Here is a 22,659-nt window from a genome sequence, read left to right on the forward strand (position 1 = left end):
GCATTTTAATGAAACTGTTCCCATCCATTTATCGATTTGAGCAAGAATAAACATCTCAAAAATAATAATAAAATCACCTCTGTCGTCGTTTCGTAGAAAAATAAATAAATAAATAACAGAAACAGTCTCACATGTTTCAGTAAGAGTCACCGTCCTTCAGTTCATGGAGTCTGTCAGTGTGTTGACCTGTTGATCAACTTTCTTTGGAGAAGCAACCACGGCCTGCCCCACACACACCGTCAAACCTCCCGTTAAGAAAGAGTCCAAAAGTTCCCAACGTGTTTTCTTCTTTAAATATTTTTAACTGAGCAGCGCACTTTGATATATTCCGTGGACCACTGCCTGCATAAAAATCATGCGTGTTAAAATTCAAGGATGCAGGTAAGTGTCTTCTAAAAACTGGCAGTAGGTGGGAAAATGATTTTGAGCTCATCCATAACCAGATAAAGCCCAACTATAGCCAGTCTTTAATACCACCAGCCCACAGCACTACCACATCTGGCACCTCTACCTTGTTGGGATGTGAGCTGTAGTTTAATTCTTTGCCTGGTACTGATCCAGTCAGTTATATTGTTTCGTTATGGTTTACCAGGGGTTTCCCTCTTTTTCTGAAGGCAGATTCCTAGTATGTTTTCTTGTATTTGCTCTATTCTTCTTTCCCTTTCTTGTCTTGTCCATCTCCTTATCCACTACACTTAAAATAAACCCAAAACAATTTTTTAATAGAGTTATATGGAGCATCATGGTGACCGTTGTAGTGCTCCACTGGTGAAAGTAAATCTGCTGAACTTCACGTTGACACTCGGACACCTTGCCTACATTTTTCACGTATCTGTTAACCAATACATCCAAGTAGAAATCACTGACGAAAAAGACATTGAGTTAAACTCAAACACATATTCAAAATTCACACATTTAGAAAATGTTGTGCTGCCACCAGTCTAGGCCAGCTCTCTCTTGAAAGAGATTTTTAATCTCAACAAGACATTAAATAAAAATAACACAAAAACTAGCCAAATTCTCACAAGTTTTTAAACATAATTTATTTAAAATTCAAGTAAAGTCATTTCTACACATTTTCCTCTCTGTTGAATCAGACATTAGCCAAAAAAAGGTAAATTTATCACTTCATAGTGAAATAATTAAATGAAAGCCCCAAACAAAAATAATAACCTGCTAGCATGTTAGACTGCTAACATGCTAGCAGGTTAGCATCAGGGCTAAACCAGTTGGAGTTGGATATGAACGTAAATGTTTCCTCCAATAAATAAACATGGCCAACTGCAGACCTTATGCCTTATTTTATATTTATTAACATTACAACCTATATAAAATTTTTGCCTGCTGGACGCCGAACATGAAAACACTAGTAGTTCATTAACTGAACTAGCCTATTCACTAAACTCTTGACTAAAACATAAAGGGAGGATTTTATTTTTCTCAGAAACAAAGTAGAGGATGGGAATTAACTGTAAGTCAGCATTACATTTAGAAAGAAATGGCCAATATATCCTCAAAAAAGTCTTTATTAAAATGTATGCTTTTACTTTTTAAAGATTTCCTTTTTAATTCAGTCTATTCCTGTTTACCTTCATAATAGCTTGTAGACCCTCCCCCTCCTCCTCCTCCTCCTCACAGGCAGCCAAGCTTCAGTTCAGACCCGCTTACTGTCGCTGCAGAGCGGGGAGGGCTGACTCCCACCACGCGTTAGGCTGTTCACCAGGTCGGTTCCTGAAGTGTGGCGAGGAGCCCACTGGGATGCTCAGAGCCGCCTCTGGGGGTCCTCTGGAAAATTTAAGGCCGTTTAATTTCACCGATGCTGAACTCATTACACATTTAGACCATTTTTCCTCCAGCGTCCCAGCCACCGCACAAACACGGTGTTCTTCTGCAGCGTCTTCAGGGCAGAAACGCGCAGAGGCGGTCGACGAGGGAGCGTGAGGGAAGCGGTCACAATAACTTATATAAAAATATAATAATCATAAAGCAGACTGACACGAGAAGAAACCTTTATTCTCAGCCAACATGTAAGCTAAACACGGTTAGATGCCTGAACATTCATTTGCAAGCAGAATTCACGATGCATAATCAATTACAGTAAAACACACCCACGATTAATAATTAGCTTAGAAAGTGCAAACATCGACGGCGTGTAGCTCATCGGTGGAAAAAAAATAAATAACATGGCGAGTCGGAGGGCGTGGCTCAATCAAGGTTTGGAAGCTGAAGTATGTGACTTTTACAAAAACATATGTTTTGTTAAAACATCATTATGTGGTGACAGAAATGTAAGACAAATAATCTGTGAAAAAGATTATTTTCACCTCTGCCTTCTCCCAGAACTGACAACAGAAATACGCCACCCAGTCAGAAAGAACCAATCAGAGACAGGAGGAGGGTCTTAGTGCTGTCAATCACTTCAGATACAGCAGGCTCACCCCAACAGTTAGCATAGCTACCAATGATTGGAGAAATAGTTTTTCTGTTTGTCCACCATTAACATATTGAGCAGCAAGTACATGAGGATGATTGACAGCGCTAAGCCCTCCTCCTGGCTCTGATTTTTTGTTTTTGATAAGGGGCGGAGCATTTTTGCAGACCATGATAGCAGAACACCAAAGAAGTGGAGGAGCACAATTTTTTCACAGATTATTTCTCTCATACAAAACTGTCACAACATGATGGCAGTTTTAATAAATATGGAAAAAAAATCAACATATTTTTGCTTCAGCTTTAAGAAGACAGAAGAATCCAGTTCCTATCACAGTAAACTGGGCTTGGCTCAGCAGGACCGACAGTGTTCAGACTGTTCCCTCAGCCCGGTGCAGAAGTGTTGCAGATACTTTTATTTTTATTTTTTACTTCTGTGATAAGCTTTGATACAATCAGCTGGGGAAAATCTGAATTTGCAGTCAAGCAAAGCTTCGACTTGTACCGGTCCACTTCTATTCATTTTCCATTCAGCTTCTGGTGAATCTGTTCAAATTCACAGGAAAAAGCCAGAAGAGGAAAAAACAAAAAAAACTACAAAAATGATAAGAAATGACATGGATTTCAAGTTAACATTACCCACTTTCAACACTTGACCCAACAGATGCTAACCTTTAATGGAAGTTTTACTTAAATAAAAACCATAGCAACAAGCAGATGTGGAGTTACGTGCAAACACAAATCTCTGTTGAGTCCGTCCCGAGAAGCCGCTGCTTTAAACCTCCACAGTGCTCCCCGTCAGGACGTGCTTCTAACACCGGAATGAATAAATCAAATGGAACATAAATATTTCACATCCGACTCATTGACTGAAAAGGATATAAAAAAGAAAAAAGAAACGCTTTAGGGCACGAGTATCAATTTATTGGCCCCTGAAATGAGTGTGGGTCAAACTGAGCGTCTGGATGAGGAGGGGGGTCAGGGGTCAGGCGTTCCCGTGGCGCAGCGCTGCTCCTTCACATGGCGTCAAAATGGAAACGGTGGGCTTCCTGCCTTTTCTCTCGGTCGTCTGCTTTCTGTGGGACACACAGGAACACACGGAGTCAGTCGTGTTGCTGAGGTCTACCTATCATGACATCAGAGCAACCTGAACCAGAGGTGTTCTGCTGCAACTCTACCTTATAGGGAAAAAAATACAGTTTGACAACAAAAACAATGACAAACATCTGCAGTAATTTAATATGCAACAAAAATGAACCATAAACCTTTAAATCAAGTTCTGCTCAAAAACTTTTGAAAAGACCGTTTGGTCTGTGCACAATCTGCAAATATAGATCTCATCTCGTAATATAATTCAGCATACGTACAAACATGCTTCAATAGTAGAATTATGGAACATTGTAACCCTGTTTACCAAATGGAAAACGTTGGGAGGCACTTTGGAGAAACATCAACAAACACAAAACATTTACTTGAAGTTTCATTACTATTGCATTTTCTTTGTAGAACGTAAGGCAGATGATTTTTATTTGGCGTGAGAGGAGATTTGGTGAACAAAATGCAGTTTAGCACCTCAACTATATGAAGTCAGAGCTGTGACATGAGCAGATTGTTGCTATTTCTATCATATTAATCTGCAGAAGGAAATCTACTGACACTTCAACGTCCAAATTGTGTTTGAATATTTATTTATGCATCGTTTAAAGTTGCAGATCCCTGCATGAGGTATCATTGTAAAGTGTTTTTTTTTTTTTTTTTTTGCTTTTCCTCCCAGACTGTTTTGGCAATAATGGATTTGGAAAAAATGGTTAATAGCTGAGGTTATCCTTTATATGGATGCTCTGTTTTGTACATTGAAAATGCATAAGTACAGTATTAAAAAACAAAAAACAAAAACAAACAAAAAAATACTTTCTTTCAAGTCAGTGGTTAGCAGTGTGTGCTACACCAACATTATGACTGCAGCTGATTCTTTAATTGAAAGAAGGTGCAGATGGTGTTGACCTCTGGTCCTGAAGAACACTGTGTGTGTGCGTGTGGGGGTGTGTGTGTGTGTGTGTGTGTTTTGTAAAGTGTCATTTCTGACTCTTCACATCCTGTGCTGGTGTTTCTGCCCCCCTGCATTTTAAATGAGCTCAGGCTGTGAACAGGCAGCAGCTTTTGGATCTTGTTTATTTGAGTTTCCTCTCCATGGTTGGCAGATAAACCTGAGACGCAGAGATGAAGTGTGTGCACAGTCAGAGGTTTTCAGAGTGTCACTGACTCCTTGCAGGGAGTTTTTTTTTTATTTTTATTTTTTTTACTCAGGTGTAGCAGTTCTGGTTTTCAGGCTCGTCATCCGTGCATCGAGATTTCACAGCGTCCTCTTTGAATCCTCTGTGACGAAATCCCACAGAAAAGTCTGTCAAAGTTCACAATCTCTGTTAATAAAAATAATAATAAATCTGTGTAGACTTTCACAAAGCCGGGAGGAGCAGGAGGTTTAACAGTTTTGGTTGATACTTTAAACCAAACCAGCAGATTCTGGTGGTTTTCATCAGGGGGATTCACACCCCACCAGACCAGACCAGTTCACTTCCTCCACTTCCTGTGGTGGTGTCAAAGGTCATCTGAACTCAAGTCAGGATGAAAGAAAGAGGGAAAAAGGAAGAGAGAGAGACAAAAAGAGAGAGACAGAAAAGTAGAGAGAAAGAAAGAGAAAAAACAAAGAAAGAGAGCAAAGAATGTGGGAGACAGAGATGGAAAGAGTAGAAAGAGAAAAAGAAATGGAGAGAAAGAACAAACAAAAAAAGAAAAAGAGAAAATCAGAGAAAGAGAAAGCAAGAAATAAAAAATGAAAAAGAAAGAAGGAAGGAAGGAAAGAAAGAGAAACAAGGATGAAACAAAAAATGAAACAAAAAGAAGCAAAGAAAGAAAGGAAAACAAAAACAAAGAAAGAGAGAAAGAAAAACAGAGATAACGAAAGAAAAAGAGAGGAAGAAACAAAAAAGGTAAAAGAAAAACAAATGAAACAGAGAGAACAAAGAAAGAAAAAGAAGCATACAGGTAAGTTATGTCTGACTGACAGTTGTGTGGTTTCTCCTTCTAAATCAAATTGTTAATCTGTGTCTTGAAGTCCATACATACTTTCTGTTCAATTTGACATGTGGCAGAAATGCTTCTGCGAGGCACTGTATCTGCTAGACACACTAATAAATAATAATAAAAAACCCCAGTTATAAATCTAGTGGCTGGTTTGTCTAAAAAACCTGATTAAATTAACAGTCTATATGCCAATATACAGTTCAAAGAACCTGGAACGGCATTTCATATGAGGAGATTGTTCAACACATACACACGCTTTTATCCTCGAGTTAGCCGCCAGACAGCAGTTGACGATAAGTGGTGAGCATTCATCACCTGGTCACTGACACGGGCAGGAAGCAGGGACGGTTGGGTAAGATGAAGAATAAATCAGCTCACTCATGATGTCAGCAGGGGCAAGCATATGTTGGAAATTGGCCAAATATTTCATATAAAATGATCAATTTGAAAGAATTGTGCATGTTAAAAAACTTTACATCTATAAAAGAACAGCTTGAGGACCTCAACAGCCTGAATGCCGTTTAGTAGCGGAGCTAAAGCCTCGTGTCAGCTTCGTCTCCACTGCTGCACAGAATCAAGACTGCAAATTTATTCCCAGGCGGCCTTTTCACATCGGGAAAGAACATTTGTATCCACAAACAGCTTCCATGTAGGTGTGAGGAAATTACCCGAAGAAGCACTTACAAATGGGTGATCATACTCTGTAATTTTGTGTTTTGGCCAGGTGGACATAATTTTAACCACTTTGTACCGTTTACAATTTCACCAACACGAAGGGCTCACATTTTAAAATGTGGTTTGTAAGAAACATTTTTATTGGCATAATAAAAATGCCAATAAAAATGCCAGCGTACTTCACAGAGTACGGTGAATAAATGTCGAGAACAAACAAGATGGAGGATTTCTTTGAGCATCACTGCACGTGTTTGAAGCTAGTTTATAGCTAGTTAGCACCCTAGATTCATTAGTGTTTTCTTTTAGCATAAACACAGATTAGCTCGTTCCAGAAGACAAAGATAACAATGAGGCTAACTCCAAAGCAAAGTACTATTGTCTTAAAGAACTTCTTTTGTTTTTTTTTAAATCAAATGCTACTTTATAGTAAGTTATGTTTGCATTGATAGATTTTTTACACAGAAGGTTATGCCTACCAACAGTATTCACTTTTTTCAGATTATATTTGGTTTGGTGGTTCGGTTTTGTTGGACAAGCTGTTAGCTTCAGCCTCCAGGGCAAGCTAATTTGAATTACAATAAAATGAATATGCCAACAGCATCATCTACCGTAAGTAAAATATTAACTGCTTATAAATGTTAACTTTGACATAACCTCACTAAAAAAAATCCCAAACTATGACAATATGAAAGTCCACATATTAAAGACTGAGAGATGAAAACAAGCTGCTAATTAAAAGTAGCTGAAAGTAAAAACAAAACTATTTAATAATAAATCATTCAGACAGTGCAGTCAATATTCCAAGATCACGGATAACACACTAGAAAACAGGCATCGGCTTTGAACTATCTAAAAAAATACCTTTTAAAACATTGCTTAACATACTGACTAATTATCAGAGAACATTGCATCTAAAAATCCGGATTCCAGCTTTTCTTCAGCCAAACCGTCCGTTCATGGACGGACCTCCCTGGTGTTGAGTCCAATAGATGGACAGTGACATGTTTACTCCATTTTCTTTATCCTGTCACTTTCAGTTTGGAATAAAGCCTTCATCTCTCTTCAAAGAAAAGCCTGTCTCATACTGAATGCTGTCCTGTTCTGATGCTCAACGTTTTCAGGAGCTGATGGACTGATTTCCTTTAGACGACCGATCCACTGGGGGCTGATGTTGCCGTAATTGACTAGCCAAGGCGCGCCACCAAATAATCAACCTGAGGCTTGAATAATTATTAGGCAGCGCTGCATTGATGTGTTTCTGTCAATAGACTTTATAGACATAGTGTTGAGTTTGTGTCTGAAAGCAGGTCGGTACCTCCATTGGAGCATGACTGGGATTAAATGCCAGCTAATTAAATTTGACCTGTGTGAAGATCAGATTGATTAGATTCTGCTTTATGTTTTAAAAATCGCATTTTTTCCCTCACATTTCCATTCCTTTCTGGCTTTGATTTAAGAAGGCATTCTAAATATCGCCACTAACGACAGAAATGCACAGAAGTTCACAGGATTTTCTGTCAAAGCCCTGTCGGCTGTTTAGCCTGGACAACACATCTTTTACCCCCCTCCCCCAACCCTGCCCTTGTGTTTCTGCCCTCTATCTGACTTTGTTATTAGAGGAGCAAATACCAGAGGCGGCAGTGCAAACAGACAGAAATGCTAAATGTCAATCAGCTGTCTCACCCTGACCTTACCGGACGCACCCCCACTGTAAGTGGGCTGAGAGGAGAAGAGATATGAGGGAGGGTGTTTGCAGCCGGTGTAAAACACTCACTCCCAATCTGGATTCCCTGGATGGGGAGGAGGGGTGGATACTCCCAAATGAAGCAGAGATGTAGAGTTTTTAGAAAGTCTGAACAGAACCTATTGGTTTTAAAGTGAGAGTTCACAGTTTAAATTTAAGGAGAGTTCGGGAATCACAGCTTTTATTGACACAAGCCTCTTTTATAGCAGTCATCAATATTTTTGTGTTGAAAAATTTTAAAAGTTGACAAAATTTGAAAATATGACTGGGTAATTATATGTTATTGGAAGATATTGTTGACAATACAGTCTTGGTACCAACTGTAGCCTTAAAGGGGCAGTAGTATGTGTTTTCCAGACAATCCCATGTCATAGCACAATCAAGTAACTATGTTACCATCAGATTTTAAGAAAGTGCTATATATATGAAATGTAACTTAAAAGAAAATTGACATCATAATTTAACTCCTTGAAATTGGGCCTCTGTCTCTTTAAGAAGCTCCAGCTCTTTCTGAAACTCCACCTTCAGGAAGTCATCACAACATGGCTCCTCCTTTAACAATGTTGTTTTTTTTTTAACCAGCATTTCAATGAGAATTACAGTAGGTCCTATAATGAGCTCAGCAGATACTCTGTTCCACCAGGTGTTTGCTAATTGCTGCGGGCTAGTCTGAAGGAGCTGAGAGGAGGAGTTTCAGGTGAGGGCTGCTCTGTGAGGCGGAAGCCTGAAAACCCCAGCTCGGAGGAGCAGCTGCACCTCCAAGGTGGAGCTGGGTCCCAACAGGTGTTTTGCACAGTTGAATGGTTGCCACGGGAGATTAAAGGATCTCTCAAACATGATTGGCGGGAGTACAGCGAGGCGGACCGTCTTGTCTCATGTCTTTATCGATTAATAAGGCAATTCAGGAATGATGTTTGGAATTAACAGCTATTAGTTTAAACCTGTAAAATAAGGTAAAGAAAATGTGAGCGCCGACGGGCAGAAAAAAACTCTAAACCACTCGTTCAATTGTATCATAAGGAATGGTGAGATGCAGGCTCAAAAGAAATAAAACATCAATAAGGAAGATTAATAAAACATGTCTAGGGAGGTACAAGGGTTTGATGATTCCAGATAAAAACCCCTACACTGGCATCAAGCCCATTGAACAACACCAGGAGGTAAATGCCTGGAAAAGATGTGAAAAAAAAATCTTATTTTGTTGCACTGAAGAATTTACATAAATTTTCTTTTGATGAAAAATATTTTGGTGGAAAAAATCCCATCACGGATAAAGAAATAGTAGTTTTCAATAAAATCACTGCATAATAGTTGGTAGACTCAATATTCATTCAATAATAAATGTAACTGAAACATTTTCTGTCTTCTTCCTCTTCTTCTAGGAACTTAATTATTAATTCATGACTCTCTGTGACCCTGCGATACACAAGGATGAGGCACCAAGGCCCATTTCTTAGCGTCTGACCCCGAAGCTGGACGAGGAGCCATGTTCATCTTGTCAGCATTCACAGAGAGCAGAATGGTGAGGAAAGTAAAAAAAAAAAAGAAAAGATTTTTCTAAAGCTCGCTGTTGGAGAACCGCAGCAAAGAATGGCAACTTGGAAACACCAAGCCCTAGCAACCATTATACCAAATCCACTTGGCAACTGGTTGTTTAGCAGCAATGCTAAACAACCAGTTTTTCGTCTTCCCACATGTGGAGTTTGCCAATCTCTTCTGGGACCTAAACTGGAACATGTAGTTTGTTCAGATGAGATTAAAATTTGGCTTTGAAGTAAAAAAAAAAACAAACAAAAAAAAACCACTCAATGTAGCTGGGGAGGGAAACAAAGAGCAGCAAAGACAAAAAGCAGATCATGTACACTGTTAAGTATGGAGGAGGATCTGTGATGCTGTGGGCCAGGAGTGCATGTCATCTTAAATATCATCAACCTGATGAATGGTCGTCAAGAGGTTTCTTAGGATGATCCAAAACACGTCCAAATCTACTGTTCACAAGATGCACAACAAGTCAGCCTGTGACGATAAACTTTACAGGGCGATGTATTGTCCCAGAAACACCGGAACTGGAAGACATTTTAAATGTCCAAAATAAACAATAAACCAGAAATGATAAATAAAAGGGGAATAAAAACCACACACAACCAAAACTTATGACGTCTCTGTAAACCAAATCGTCCTTCAACAAATAATAATCATTAGGCTCAGGCAAGAAAAACAGGCAAAATAGCCAGTTATGAAAAAGTCCAAACTAACAAGAAAAACACTCAATTTGAAGAAATCAACCAGCGTTTCTCTGACTTGATTCTCCTAACGGGCGTTTTAGCACGGCCGCTGATGAGGGCAGATAAACAGTTTTCTGTAATGGTAAGGTGTTTCTCCACCATTAGTGCATTTCGCTGCTCGTACCATAGGATGATTGACAGCGCTAAGACCCTCCTCCTTGCTCTGATTGGTTGTTTCTGACTAGGAGTGGTGAATTTCTTCAGACAGCAGTAGTAGCTCAGGGAGGAGGTGGAGGAGATCGATCTTTTTACAGATTGTTTGTTTCGTATTACACTGTCACCACATTGAGACAGGTTTTAATATACATGTACAAAATATAATTTTGTAAAAGTTTCATAATAAGATCTATTTCTCAGTGCTATGCTTGTAAAAAAACTTGGCTAAAGGGATAATAGAGGAGCCATGTTGGGTTGTGATGGCTTCCTGAAGGCGGAGTTTCAAAGTGAGCAGAATTTTTTAAAGAGACAGAGGCCCAATTTCAAGGCGTTAAATTAGGAAGTAAGATTTCTTTTAAGTCATACTTGATATATGCAGGATTTTCATAACAACTGAAAGTACTAGTTACTTTATTGTGCTATAAAATGGCACTGTATGCCTGGAACATATATAATACTGCCCCTTTAAAGCTTTTTACAGCTTTAGGTTCGGCTGTGCCATAAACGATTGTTGACAATATTTGCAACTTGATGCGATCCTTTCAGTAATGAACAGATAAGATTAGGTCGTTTATTCTAGGTAGGTGAACAGACTTGAAGCTGTATTGTATCAGAATCACATTCACTTGACTTTGATGCAAACAAAACTGGTATTGTGGTTTATTTGAAGAAGTGCAGACTGTCATCTTCACTCTGAATATATACCAAAGGAGCGGACTGAGTCTACCAACAAACTAATGTAACCTTTGAACTGAGTACAGACTCAAACCAACCAGACATGATGCTCTTCAGTCTCTATTTTAAACTTGAACTGATTCTTCTAAGGAGTGCTGTAGGAGTGTTGACGCTTGTTACGCAGCGCCTCGCTTACATGTGCAACACAGTACCACCTGCTGCTAGTTTGACTCATTTCTATATTTTCATAAGTTCTTTGCGTCGTCCCCCACTGGTAAAAATATCCTTAAAGCTGCTTAGATCCAAACTCTGCTCACATTCAGGCAAATGCAGCAGACTTACAGCGAAGGCGTTCACCTTACAGACAGAAAAAGACACAAATGATGCAGCAACAACAAACTGCTTTTTTTTCTTCTTCTAAGGATAAGGAGATTAGGTATTGTGGAATAAAGCCCCACCAAGCTTCCCTTATTGAAGACAAGACTAGAGGTAGAAATCCTGGCAAAGAGGAAAGTTAAGAAAAAAACCACTTGGTTCATGCGTTTTACAATCAGTTGTGATTCAGGAAAAAATCAAGTAGTTTTTATTTAGTCAGTAAAAGATGCGTTTCTGAAAACAAAGGACTAAAATTCAATGTTTTGACTGTTTCAAATTCATTGTTGTGCCTTGCAAAGGCAACATGCGAAAAAGTCCCAAGGAGACGTTCAGTGAGAATTTCAATCACTGAATTTCATATTCTGTTGTGGGCACAGCACTGGTAATAGAAGCTCTGCTGTGTAGAGACCTGATAATACATTCGGCAATTCGGATCGAATTAAAAAGTTAAAGCAGAGTGAATACTTAACGCGCCTCAATGTTTATTTAATCATCGAATGGAGTTTCTGAATTTCATCAGTTAAAACGACAATGTAAACCAAACAAGGTTCTGGAAGTGGTTCAATCATTTCTTTCTCCTTTTACTTAAGTTTTTACTTTTTCAATTTATCAATCCAGCCATCGTTCATACTGTTTATTCTTGCGGGGCTGTGAGAGGTTCCATCATTGGTTAAGAAGGAGGATACGCCCTGGTCAGATCAAACAACCACAAATGAAGTTGTATGTACTGTATAAAGTTCAGGTTGGTTAGAAACCGTCCATTTTCCCAAACTGGAAACACGGGCGACTGTCCTCTAAATGTTCCCAATGGAAAGGTGAAGATCTGAGTAACAACAAAATTCATATTTACATTTGTATCTTTGAACAATCACAGTATCAACAGCATAAGAGAAGTTTTTGGTTTCGACATAAAATAACAAGAACAATAAATAAAGATTTTCTGAAGAACTTTTGCAAACAGCTAAAGTTAAGTGATATTAAAGCCAAAATCAATGTTATATATAAGCTTTTTGGTTTTAAAGAGACATTTAACTTGTGCTGTCGCTAAACGTCATAATTTTAGTGACTTTATTCATTTTTTACATACTTGGTAAGTTTCGCATTGATAACATATGTATTAGTTTTTCTTTTCTATTCTTTTTAAATGTACTTCTCATATCATTTGCACTGTGTGTGTGGCCGTGCATGTGCGTGTGTGTTATTGTGTAGGAAAGCTAAAAAAATAATCAGGTTTAGGCCAGGTCTTTTCTGTAAGCACTCACACCGGTATTACCCTTCAATGGAGGACAATTAAAGAGCTCCTGCGTGTGTGTGTGTGTGTGTGTGTGTGTGTGTAATCATGGTCATATGGTAGATGTTCACACACATCCAGGCACACACATGCAGCCCACAAGCTCCAGTAGCAGATGGTTCAGACAGGATGCCAGAGAGTTCCTGCTCTTCTCCGATCGGCACGCGCCAATCACAGGGTTCGAAGAAGAAAAAGGGAAACAATAAAGAAAAAGTAGATTTGCTGGAATAACTTGTTAACCGTTCGAATCCTTGTGTCTTCGGCGACTGAACTGTGCGCGTGTGCGTGTGCTGCTGAGAAAAACCGGCCCAGAATGAAGCACAAAACACATGAGAAAACATGCACCGACTCCCTGGAGGGCGCATTTAGGCAGTAATGAGCAGCAGATCTACCGTGCTGGAAGGACAGAAGAAGGCAATTACAGCTGAACGCCCTTCCAGGTTGTGGCCCGCGGGGATAGGAAGCTGGTAGAGGAGAAGGATTGTGTGTGTGTGGCTCAGTGGGGAGGCCAGAGGACTACAGGACAGGCAGTGAGATCCATCTGCTGCCGGTTGTGACCAGTCTGCTCACCCAGTCTCTCTCGCTCATTCACCAATAAACGAATGGAAGTAGCAGGAAGCGGTGTTTCACCGAGAAGGTGTGAACATTTACTACAGCAGAGCACCGAGTGAGTGTTTTCTGTGTCCCGACCTTCTCTTTCCAGTGGAGGATGCCGATAATCACAAGGATGAAGACGCACACGCCGATCAGCGCGATGGCCGTCAGCAGGACGCTGTTGCTAGGAGTGAGGTACAACTTTGCTCTCCATCTAAAAAGAGAAGAACAGGAAGATGTCACACACCGCTATGTTTCTAGCCTCCAAAATCTTTGGTGTACTTACACTTGTAACCATTTTCTATGGTTTAAATGTTTTGCTGTTGGATTAAAAGCCGTAGCAAAATAAGACTATCACCTCCAAACTGTGAAAATGTTTCTCAAAGTACAGCAGAGCACATGATTTACATATGGAGGTACAAACAACAGTTTTATACAGTGTGAAGATGGGTAAAAGTGTAAAAGCTATAAGCCTTTTCAGGTAAATGGAACCACAGTTTTTTTTTAGTTGACACAAATTGTGTTTTAGCATCATTGCAATGCAACTGCTTTACATACTTATAACCTTGGTCTAGGTAGTGAGAGGATAATCTAGACTAAATTGTGTAGAGTATTGACACACACATGACCTTGAATGACAAAGAAAGTAGCCCTAACCATATCGTACCTATGGATGTACAGCTGAAGGGGTCCAATATGGCGCAGTATGAGTCGGTTGTATGACTCGGTTTTACGATGAAAACGGACAAAATAGCATATAAAAGATTTGGTTTATTTGACTGAACACCACAGGAACTTGAACTGATTCTTCTCCAGTTCCAGTGATCTTTACATTCACATTCTTGACATCGTTTCAGGGGAGTAAGTCTGCTAAGCACAGAGAGCGCTATGTACCATATGGCTATTGAAAAAATGCGTACCCTCACATCAAGTTTTGGTTCTCTCTACCTTTGTTTCTCCATTGTAGCTGCATGAGGAAAAACCTCAGTGCTCCCAAGTAACAGAGTTTAGAGATAGCTTGAAATTTCCTCCTTTTTTTAAATTTCTGGTGTCAACAGAAAAGTAGAGCTATGCCATACTCTAACTTATTATGCAATGGCAAAACAAACATTCCAAGATCTTAAAAGAACAAGTTAACACTGTTAATATTACACAAGTGCGATTTGGTCCAGTTTATATCTATAACCAAGAGAAAGTGTTGGTATTTCGACACCACAGGCAGAACACAAACCTTTTACCAAAGAGTGGCTGAGTTAATACGTGTCCAAAGAATAAGAGCTCTTCTTGCTGCATTGAGCTCCAGCTGTGAGCCATCACAGAAGAACTATTGTTGCTGTTTTTCCTTCCCATTTTCACAAAGGAAACAATCAAAGAACTACAGTAATCCCTCTAAAACTTGAAATTTAGAGGGATCCGAAATATGTCATCATTTTTGAAACATTCGACAGCTAAGTGGTTTTACACCTGCGTGTAACGTATGGGGGGCGAGGAAGACATGTGAGTGTGTGTGTTTGTCAGAGACGAACTGCCATCTGGAGCTCCTCCTGGGCTTTCATAACAACATGTGAACAGCACCATAATAACACCCGCACACACGCTGCGATGCCGTGGTGTTTGCTCACCGGGCATTGTCTTCCTCTGAGAGGCAACGCCGACACCGTCTGCAGCAAGCTAAAGGAGCTTGAATAAAACCGTGAATAGCATGAGTGTTTAAATGTGTCTGTGGCAGCAGTTTACAAGAGAAACGTGTGTGTGCGTGTGTGTGTGCGGGTGTGTGTGTGTGTGTGCGTGTGTGCTTTTTATGTTTCAACTGAAATGTTTTATGTCTGGGGTGAGTGTTACTGACCTGCGGGGAGTATTGTGTGGGAAGGGAATGACTATGAGCTGAGAGTTGGGAATGATGGCTGTCCACTCATGTTTCCTCGTCTCCTAAAAGAGAGAAAGAAAGCCAATAAACTTAAAGATGGCAGTCTATCAATTGAACAAAACCAGATTTATTTAAGATTGTTCATAATCTGAAAACGATCATATTTTACGGACAGCGACTAAGGCAGCGTATCCAACGTCTCAGGGGAAAAACACCTTGACCTTTTCACATTTTGCTACATTACAACTCGGGTTGGGACTTTAACATCGTTAACTGTGATTAATGCATTACATAGTGTGACAAAATTAATTGTATTTTTGTCGCTTTTATTTTATTATACATACGAAAGTCCCGAGCATTTCTGGTACGCCGGTAACTCTGATGCACAAGCTACATCTGCAAACAGGGCGACCAACGACAAAGCTGGTCCTCGAGAGACACTCTGATGGGACACAGGAAAAAAAAACTACTGTTGTGTGTTCAGGTTGTGCTACAAGGAGTCAGTGGAGCTATTCAAGCCTGAAATGGCATCTCAATGCTAATCATGTAGCAGTAGCAGCGCAGACTGAAGCCACATTTCTAAAGAAGTTTCATGAATGATCAGGAGTTTTGTAACAGTTGAAAGCTGAATGGTTATAACAGCATTTGCACGGATCTGATGGTTGAATAACCTAAATAAAAGATTAAATGCACATATGTTGAGCTCATATGTCTATTTATTCAATAATTTAGCAGTAAAAAGAGTTTTGGAATCGAAAATGTTGCTTTATTTGTTTGTTTGATGGTTTTTGACAGAAAATGCGATCAGTTCTGATAATTACAGAACCCCAAATTAACTCGATTAAAAAATTTAATCAGTTCCCACTACTTACTGCTTAAGGCAATTGGACATTTTTCAGATGTTTTCTGCTCTATCAGGTAAAATCTCAATAAAGCGCCTTGTATTTTCTGTTAGTAATGTGACAAAACCTGGAAAGGGACCCGAGATGTGAATACTTTCTCGAGACCCTGCAGCAGTGTCAACAGAAGAGTAAGCTGAGAAAAAAAAAAACACGAGAGGTGAGAGACAGCAGATTGTAATTACTAGAAACACATTAAGGCAGGCGCGAGGATTAAGGTATAATTATACAGTAAATTAAAAACCTGGAGAAACGGCTGCATTTCTCATCAGAAATGTGTCTTAAATTTTAGAGTTTAGCTTCATGTCCATTATTACCTGTCATTTACCAGGTAAGCACACAAACAAACCCAGCATTAGGAAAAGGACAAAAGAACAAATATCATTGTGTTCCAGCGAACTGATGGCAGAGGCAGCTCTGTGTGGGCGATGTTTGACTGACCGGTCCAGAAAACGTCATGACGTCTGACACAGCCGGGCGGCGCGTAGTTTTATAAACAGACTCATAATCTGAACCTCTGCATTTGGTACTTTTATACTATTTTTTATTTTATTACAGAAACACCAAAATTGTGTCTGAGATGCAAAGAAAACAAAAGGCGGGAAGCGCTTTGTAAAGCACCCTCTCCACCACATAGTGGACAGACAGCGGAGCACCTTCTCACATAGGCTGCTCCAGCTCCGCTGTCATAGGGACAGATACAGGAAGTCCTTCCTGCCACATGCCGTCTCACTGTACAATAAAAGCTAAATCACTGTTCTGCACTAATCAGTCCGATTTTGCACAACTGCACTGTGGCACACTTGCTGTACATATATTTACATATACATATCTGCATTTTTTGAATCTTTGCAAGGACTGCTCTTAAGTTGCTTTTTATATTAACAGCATTTCATATTTTTACAATTTATAGACAACTACTACTCAGTGGTAGTTGTTATTGTGTCTTGTCTCTATGCTGTAACTGCGAAGTAATTTCCCTGTTGGGATGAATAAAGTACTTCTATTCTATTCTATATTCTATTCTATAAAGAGATTTCAGCAAACAGGACAACTGGATTGGTGAAGTTCAACTAAATGACCTAAAGTCGATATCGTAAACGTAAAGAACGTAAAACGATGTCATCAGTGAGCTGCAAAGTTCAAACTTTAGGAGAAAATGAAAAAGAATATCTCCTTGCTTCTACGTTTTCCTGTTTTTCTTACATTATAAACATTTTAATACAAAAATGTATGTCTGGACTAATGGTAATCAGGTCTGTTTCAAAATCTATGACGTTTGGCTAAATATGATTCTGGACCATATTATTCTATATTATCTAGAGATTCTTAAATCGTGGTGTGTTTTCTTGGAAGCCCATATTTTGTATGTAAACACTAAAAAAAAAAAAAAAAAAGTCATAGACCCAATTTACAACGCTGATCTAAAAAGAAGTAGGAGCAAATAAAAATAAATCAGATTTGTTCTTTTGATGGCGTCTGTACTTGTCTTTACTCTCCGTCAGTAACTTAGAAACCAAACTGACCACAGAGTTGGAAAAAAAAAGCTTAAGTTTGATGTGGCAAATCAAAGACAGAGATCAGGATCTAAATATACATTTTTTGCTTGCAAAATATAATATTGCTTTTTCTATTTTGCAACAACAAATATTCGCTTTTTACTTGTGTTGGAACTAGCAATTTAAAAAAAAATTGTTTTTATCGCAGAGTCTATAATTATTTGTAATTTGCAATTAATTATAGAAAACTATGTTGATAAACGATATTGATAAAATGATCAATATCTTAATTCAAAGCCTTTTTTCTACTAAATTATTGAACACACATATGAGCTCAACAATGAAGACACTTGTAGTTTTGTAGATGTTATACTTAGACTTAGACTTAGACTGACTTTATTGTCATTTTGCATGCACAGGGTGTATACAGAACGAAATTTCGTTGCATACGGCTCAGGACAATGTTTTGAGCTTTCAATGTTGTGAGGTTACTCCAGAATAAAATAAAATACAGTATAAAATATGAATATAAAATATAAAATATAAAGTGCAGGAATGACAGTAAAATATAAGTTATTTAGCTCTGTACATGTGCAAGGTATAAAGTGGAGACCAGATTTTAAGTGCAGTCCAGTTAAGAGTTCAGCAGTCTGATGGCAAGTGGGAAAAAGCTGTTTCGGAACCTGGTGGACCTGCACCGGACGCTGCGGAACCTCTTTCCAGAGGGCAGCAGGGAGAACAGTCCATGGTGGGGATGTGAGGGGTCACTGATGATGTTTCGGCCTCGGGACACGCAGCGCTGGGATGAAATGTCCTGAATGGAGGGAAGGGGGGCCCCGATGATCCTTTCTGCTGTCCGCACCACTCTCCTCACGTTCTTCCAGTCGGAGGCGCTGCAGCCTCCACACCACACAGAGAGGCAGCTGGTCAGAATGCTCTCTATGGTGCTTCTGTAGAACGTCTTGAGGATGGGCGGGGGCAGGTGTGCTCTTCTCATCCTCCGCAGGAAATACAAACGTTTCTGTGCCCTCTTGACCAGAGACGTGGTGTTCACAGTCCAGGTGAGGTCGTTAGTGATGTGCACCCCCAGGAATTTGGTGTACAGCTAATAAACCCATCAGATTGGTGCAAAGTGCTGTCAAACCCATTCAACCCATCATTCATGGGCTCTTAATTTTTTTTAACAATAAAAAAAAAAAAAAAAAATCCATACTTATTCAGATTAGAAAATAATCCGGCCATATTACAGTCCATGTAGTATTCTAATTTTAGAATTTTTATCTACATTTATAATAGAAATAACACTGAATGAAGACAGTTTAGGATCAAGAGTTGCCAGAGCTACAGTTTATGAGCTCAGCGTAACCAGAGGCAACGGGGGAAATCACATCAGTGACCCCAAGATCATAACCGCGCTCGGAGCTGGACGGATCTTTAACATATCCAGTCTGGCAGAATATGGAAGTGCTGCTGCTCTTTAATTGTGGTTCCCCGTTCCTCAACACCAGAGCGGGAACCATATCTCGCAGCTATTTTAAATAAGAGTGCAGCGAAGGCGTTGCTTTTTTAAACGAGAAAAAGCACACTCCTGCCGCCAGCCGTTGTCGCTTAGCTCTCGGAAAGCGCCAACCATTGGTGGCGACCAGTGGGGGGTGAAGGAGGGCTGGGCGACGTTGGAGGCGAGTCAGCCTCCACTGCTGCTGTCTGGGAGCAGATCTGATCTGGCTGTTTGGAGGAGGAAAACCTTCGCAAATCTTCAGAGAGAGAGAGAGACGGTCTGGTTCAAAGCCAGGGAAAGTAGCGGCGCTACCAGAGAGAGCCGACGGAGGCAGATTCAGACAGGACGGGTGAGAGTGACAAGGACTGATTAGTGAAGTAAACCACTTGGAGCAGCAGAGGGAATCCCCTGGGTGGAAGATAAGTAAGCAGGAGGAGAAACACTCACAGAGGAAGAGGCTAGTAACAGATAGCAGAGATCAGATGAAAAATGGAAGACATTCAAGCACGTTTCACAGACCGTCCTCCTCAGGGACACAGCAGACAGAAACTGCTGTTAAAGACACACTCAATGTTATTGTTTACATCTGGAAATTTTGCACATGCGCACAAGGCTGGAGGCCAAAAAGACTATTCCTTTACTTGCCATCCACAGCCACGTTGCTGCAGTAGAACTCAGTTAGCTAAATGAAACCTGGAGATGTAGGTATTATTAATTTAGCGCAGTGTGCCACAGCAACGGGAAGAATAACGCAGAAAAACAATAGAAGAATTACTCTAAAACCACTCGCATTATTCTTCTCTTTTCTCACTCTGAGCCGTAGAAACTGACTGACAACAGCTCCACTGGCTGACGGAGCGGACATTATTACCAAGTGAGTCCTCAGGCACTTCAACGTTATTCACCGCCTAAAAACACGCAGACATTTCCCACTCGAAGAACAGAACATTCAGTCCGTTGCATAATGTTCTCATGCTTGACGTTAGCTCTGAGATGATTAATAAGTGATCATCTGAGCACAGCAGCAGCAGCAGTAGTTTAAATTAAGCAGGGGTTTAATTTTAACACCTGTTTCTCTGATTATCTGTCACAGAGTTGGTGTTTGGGTCGCCTTCCTTTTTTTCTACAAACTGAACAGAATCAGAATCCCGCAGCACATCTTAAGGATGTCAACGTCAAGCTAGGAAAACGGACCTACTTCCCTCTCCCTTCATACTTTTGTTTTATGAAAACTTTTCGGTGACCAGTGAAATGCGATACCCTTGGACCTTATTATGTTGTTGTCATAGTTTTGACAATTAGTAGCAAAACACTGGGTCCCTTTTTCTTTTATATTTCATGCGTATATTTAAGATTTAGTGCATTATTTTGACAACTTGACAGCTAAAACCAATGGCAGCCATTGTAGGGAATCGGGTGCGGGTTCATCGTCACATCGCAACGTTTCTATAGGTGAGAAATTACAAAAGGCAGGGGTGGGAAAGCAAAGACTGGATCAAATGTTCAGTGGAAGAAAAGTTGATTCAACGGTAAAACGCAGACAGCTGAGGTTGCCGGAGTTCCAGCTTAAAATTACTGGTAACATTTTTTTTTTCTTTCCCGGTCAGATGGCTCTGTCATCGTTGAGTTTACGGTTCAAAGATGAAAATGTTTTCACTTGAGGAAAACAACACCGTTGTTTCTCCTAAAACAAACATGAAAACAATCCCATAAATTGAACGTAGAAATGTAAAATATACAAATGACCACTTTCACAGATTAATTTCACATCACATTAACGGTTTCAAATTGTTTTATAGTTTACGGGTTTTTCCCGTCACAAAAGTTTACTGTTTATTACTGTTAAATGTGGAGATATTTATTACTGCGTCGATCAGAAATCAGGAACGCAGATAAACAGACAGATTAAACCTAACAAAGGCATCAAGAAAGCACAGTGGAAAGGATTTATAAACATCGTCCTCTCTACAGCGGGCCCCGGCTTTTCCTCATTAAAGACATTGTAGATTTAATGAAGTCCCTCCACTCTCCAGACCCTCTGACTGGTGAAAAAAAGCCCACTTTGCATAATAGACTGCATCTTTAGGCCTTCATTAAGACACTTTGTAGAAGGAATGTGTAAGGAGGAGGGAAAATAGGAACACGAGACGATCTATAGGGATTTAAAAAAAAAGGGACTGAAAAGAGGGACAATAAAGCAGCCTGGTTAAGCTGAGAGTTTTTGGGTGCATTACGGCTTCAGAGTTGGTCGGACTGAGTCATCTGCAATTTAAATGAGCTGCTTGACGAAGACCCTGGTGCCACACGGGAGGGGGGGAAAAAAGGCTCTGTTGTTCCGAATATTCAGAGCGACAAGTGTACTGGGAGAGGAAACAGAGCCGGAGATGGATGCGGCGACGGGGAGGGAGCCGAGCTGAAGAGCGTTGACATTTATGGGAGTGAAGTAGAAAAGTGTGGGAGATGAATACACTTCATCAACACAAGCTTGCCGTTGTTTAGCGTATTAGTTTTACATTAGCGCATCGTCCGACAGGATGCAGGATTGCTTCAGTAGTCATCCATGCATCGTGGGCTTCCAGAGATGTTAAAGAATTGTTATAAAGGATGTGACAACATTGAATTGTTGGCACTTCTGAACAGAAATGCACTGATAAGTTGGTTATAAACAATGTAAAGAATTAGACTCAAAAACAGCAAAAAAAAAAAAAAGGTTTTAAAAATCCTAAATGTATCCATAAGGACAAATGTACGAGTCTGGAAACATTTCTTGCTGTAAAAACTAGAGTAATAGTGTAGAAACGAAAGGTGTGCCAACCAACCAACACTCTTACTTAGAGTCTTTTCACACCTGATAGTTCAGTAAACTCGTTTTGATTAGGGAACAAACTTGCGACATTTGTGCTTTTGCACTGTATTGGGTCAAATGAACCAAACCCTTTACAAACCTGTTCCACTCCTCACCTGTGGTGGCGCTGAACTTACAGCTACTGAAGAAAACAACATGAAAACTTCAGGAGAAGAGAGGAGCGCATGTACTTTTGTCACAAAATGTAAACAACAGTGAAGGGTGGTGAGATTTTAGCGGTTGTATAATTCCACTTTTGTCTTTAGTAAAACTCCAAGAACCATTTCTCCCGCTAAAATGTTTGTTTTGGTTGTATTTACCCAGAATACCCTGCGCTATAGTCTGCTTTCTGTTTTTGGGTTGATCTCCAGCTGTTTCTGACATTATTAGCTAATAGTCAGGATAATTCCCAAACAGCACAGGGATCTACTGTATTCAACACTAACACAAACCCCAAATGTTTGGGGGACTGGACTTTTGAATAATTATTGCTTTTCTGTTTTAAGTACATAAAATGAGATCATTTTGGTTTTGCTTTCTTAAAATACTGCAAAGCGGTGATTTTCCCTAAAGGTTATCAAACAATTTCATGTTTAGATCTGGAAAACGTTCCACGTCTCCTGTATTATCCATCTCCCTCAATGTGTCTAAATATATTTCAGTTCAAATTATTTTTTTATACAAAAAAATAATTTGTATTTTTTTCTTTTAAAATACAAATTAAACTCTTGAAAGTAAACCT

The 22,659-nt window shown here is 39.7% G+C and overlaps 1 protein-coding gene across 1 annotated transcript in view; it reads right to left on the reverse strand.

The window, feature by feature from the left end:
* Positions 1-1,992: 1,992 nt before the first annotated feature.
* itfg1 (integrin alpha FG-GAP repeat containing 1) overlaps positions 1,993-22,659 on the reverse strand; it is a 170,352-nt gene continuing 149,685 nt past the window's right edge. Inside the window, exons 16-18 of the mRNA XM_032560744.1 lie at positions 15,156-15,238; positions 13,406-13,523; positions 1,993-3,506 (exon numbers count right to left, since the gene is read on the reverse strand). Coding sequence (XP_032416635.1) covers positions 3,447-3,506; positions 13,406-13,523; positions 15,156-15,238 — 261 coding nt within the window. The 3' untranslated portion in view covers positions 1,993-3,446. The remainder of the gene's footprint in view (positions 3,507-13,405; positions 13,524-15,155; positions 15,239-22,659) is intronic.

Source organism: Xiphophorus hellerii, chromosome 4 (assembly GCF_003331165.1).
Source record: "Xiphophorus hellerii strain 12219 chromosome 4, Xiphophorus_hellerii-4.1, whole genome shotgun sequence".
NCBI classification, from domain to species: domain Eukaryota; kingdom Metazoa; phylum Chordata; class Actinopteri; order Cyprinodontiformes; family Poeciliidae; genus Xiphophorus; species Xiphophorus hellerii.